Source organism: Hirsutella rhossiliensis (genome assembly GCF_020360975.1).
Source record: "Hirsutella rhossiliensis strain HR02 chromosome Unknown scaffold00016, whole genome shotgun sequence".
Lineage (NCBI taxonomy): Eukaryota > Fungi > Ascomycota > Sordariomycetes > Hypocreales > Ophiocordycipitaceae > Hirsutella > Hirsutella rhossiliensis.
The window spans coordinates 1,494,273-1,497,687 of NW_025408682.1; the positions used below are offsets into that span (position 1 = coordinate 1,494,273).

Sequence of the window (3,415 nt, forward strand, 5' to 3'; positions counted from 1 at the left end):
GGAGGGGGAGTCGAGGCAAGTTGTGCACGTGCTGCAGAAGAGCGGAGGAGGAACCAAAGGACCTTTGGCATCTGGAGCAATATGAATGGCGGCTAGACTCGTGCGGGTGTTGCCTCGGCGCCGCTTTAGACACGGAGTCCCTATTACATCTTGCACAATACTCCATGGCAGCCGACAATCAAGATAAAGGAGAGGCTAGTGTTTCGTGATTGGGTCAGAACGGAAAGACCGGAAGGAGATACCGCGTCTTATCTTATGGCTGAGTGCACTTGCGCGTGGCCGTGAGAGGTGTCGTACGATAACTAGTTAGACGATGGTTGCCATAATTGTTTTGCTTCTGCAGTACGTACGTAAATCCAACCCAAAAAGCGCCACACCGACATTATTTCACTATCTACAGCTCCAAAAAAGAATGTAAAGGTCCGCAGTGTCGTCAAGCAACAAACATCATTCGCTGTGCTTCAGCTTAGTGCAATAGTGCACCTGCAGGCATCCACGAGACCGCCCTGGAAACGTGTCATTGAAACGCTTATGGATCTCCGCCCACGAGAGGTTGCCCTGTTCCTTCCTCAGCTTGGTGAGTAGGTTATCTTCTTCGCGCGTGAACCTGGCTCTCGTGCCGGAAGTCCGCCCTGCCTGACCGCCAGTCGCTCTGGTAGTCGTAGTACGGCGCGCATTACCTGTGGGAACACTTCCTTGGCTGTGCGATGTGCAAAATGGCCATTCAAATTGTAGCTGGAATGTGCCCACGCCATCCACGATGACCCGCTTGAATATGACGTTCTGCAGAGGCCACTCCTCAAATGTTGCGGCGGATGTCCCCACGTTTCCGTCTTCAGATGAGTCGTGCGACGCTGGCGGACTACGTGCTGACGTGTATTTGACCTTTCGCATCGGTGGGAAACGGGATACGTTGCTGCTGCAGCGCTGGGGCTTCGTAGTAGCAGAATCATGCCTAACCTTCCGACGTTTGCGCGGAGATTGCTCAGTGGGGTCGTTGGCGTCGCAGGCCACGCCGTCCTCCTGGCCGCCCCTTTCGCCGCTGTTCGCCGCGGCGGGACAATACTCCGTGTCGATGTGCGCCGCCGGAATGGTCGTCGTGATCGTCGGAAGCATCCATCTGACATCGCTGGGCCTTGCTGCCAATCTCACAATCACCTTGGGCTAGGTTACTGTCACTTTGATTCGCGCTCTCGGGGGAGTACAATCCCTGAGCCTCTGGCAGTGGGTTGATTGGATACTGGGACTCGGTTTCCGCACTGTGATCCTCATAGGCGCCGGCTTCAAGGTCTTGTCTTGCTGAAATCCCCAGGGATTGCTGTTTTGAGGCGTAATCCTCGTGTGTTTCGGAAACGTTGCCGAGTTGTGTGAGAATGCTACTCGTAGGCAGATAGTCCAGTTGATTTAGAATGCTCTTGGCAGGGCTCTGCGACGCTTCATCCGCTCGGGGCAAGCTGTGTGCAGGCGGCATCGGGGCCAGCACAGGCGAAGGCGCTGTAGGGCTGCTTGGGACCGATATTGATGTTGATGGTCTGGTGCCCATCGTGGCCTTTCTACTAGCTTGATTGACCGTTGATGAACCTGGCCGGCGGGATTCCTCGGCCTCACCGGCTCCGTCAGACACCGTGCCGAGGCATTCTAGCCCATTCGTCAACCCCCCGACTCATAGGTAACAAGGTGTGCAAGAACTTACCTACACCATTGGGGCTACCAGTCTGTGCTTTAGCTACAGATGTGACGACGGCGTTGGCCGACGGAAGTGTATCAAGAGACCGCGAGTCATCCATGTCCTGACCATCACGACCATCGCCCTCACCCCCAACTTGGTCATCTGCATCATCAGCCTCAGATTCCGTATCAGATGGAATCGTTATCGGCCCATCTGAATGTCGCCCGCAGACGGCGGGTATACGGTTTAAGCCTGCCTCTGCCTCAGGGGACAAAGCTTGTCGCGAGGTCGTAGAAGTGAATGGATGCCACTGCTGCGTTGATGGCCGCGGTGGCCTTGGCTGTGGCTGCTTCGTCTGCCTGCCGCCCCCCGGGGGAGGAACCCAAAAGGCTTGGCCATCGAGAGTGATGGTAGAAGTCATCATCAGGGTGGGCGAATCTTTCGTGGGAGCAAGTGACGCTGTTCGCCTACGAACAGTCGGAGAACTTTGCTGAGAAGCATCATTAGGAGCACGAGTGCCAGATGCCTTAAATATGCGAGCGAGCCGCGCTCACCACTCTAGCCGACGCTCCCCTCACCTCGGCTCAAATATACTCCCCAGGCTCCAGGTGCTCTCGGGCTTTCGCATTGTTCCGTCCGTCCGTCCGTCCGAAACAACGTACAGGGCCAGACCCGCGTGAGCTAGCCTCTTATTTCTACCGTCACTCTCTGCCAATCATGCAGCTGTCGGACCACACCGAACGCGGCCAGAAGGATGCTGCAGAATCCTCCTCGCAACCCTACTGTAGACCGGCTCACGCTGTTGGCGGCCCGTTGCACTCGGCAGCTCCGAGTCAGCCTCAGGCTCCGCACGTTGGTCCTTGGTTGGCATTGGTGCTCCCGTCCCGTCATTATATTCTGCGGCCTAGATTGAAGGATGAGGCTCGGCACCCAGTCATAGGCGTCCTTGGAGCGCCTTTTCTCAGCGTGCGTTTGGCGTAGCAATATGTGCCGCGTCGCCTCCACGCGACCCTCCATCAACGGCTGAAATCAATAAAAGGGGGCTTGGTCATGCCTTGGACAGTGCATCGGAAAGAGTCCGGCCGAGGGAACGCCGGGCCGTGTCCCTCGTATTGACAGACCATGCGCTGGCCTTTCCTCCTTGTGTCACACTGGTCCGTGGCGCGAAAGGGGTGATTCAGCTCGTCAGGGGTGGCGCCGGTCTGGCCGTGTTGGTCAATGGACCTGCCCCTTGTGTCACGCGTTGGCGCCATCAGCAACCGCGCATTTTCGTGACCGACTGAGGGGCTCATGGGCTTCCTTTACCCACCAAATAGGGGCTGGCGTCCGGAGGGGCAGCCGTGACGGCAAGAGACAAGACAGTCCGAGGTCAGGTTAGGGACAGAACTTGTAGCTGGACGGATGACAACACCCAGACATGACAGCTTGATTCAAGTCAAAGAAAGCGCATTACGTGACGATAAAGACACGTATGCTCAGCAGTAGCAGTAGCGGCGGCGGCATTTCTAGAAGAAAGGGGCGGAGACGCGTCTGGCGGTGGAGGGCGAAGCGAAGAGGTCTGCACAGAGGTCGGCGGTAGACTGGCGGTGCAGGCGAGATGAAGACGGCGTGCATAAGGAAGGCGGGCGGAGGCGGAGGGCAGGGTGCGGCAGCAAGCAAGGGCCGAGCGTGTTGTGGAAGGAGAGAGAAGTCAAGAGTACATGTCGACGAGCGAGGGCAGGTGTTGAGATATTTATATTCCTGCCA

General features: G+C 57.1%; 1 protein-coding gene across 1 annotated transcript; it reads right to left on the minus strand.

The window, feature by feature from the left end:
• Nucleotides 1–447: 447 nt before the first annotated feature.
• On the minus strand, nucleotides 448–1,543 carry HRG_10728 (uncharacterized protein; the record flags this gene model as incomplete). Its single annotated transcript, XM_044869198.1, has 2 exons — nucleotides 448–1,139; nucleotides 1,180–1,543. The coding sequence occupies 2 exons, from the start codon at nucleotides 1,541–1,543 to the stop codon at nucleotides 448–450; spliced, it is 1,056 nt and encodes a 351-aa protein (XP_044715940.1).
• Between the last annotated feature and the right edge of the window lie 1,872 nt (nucleotides 1,544–3,415).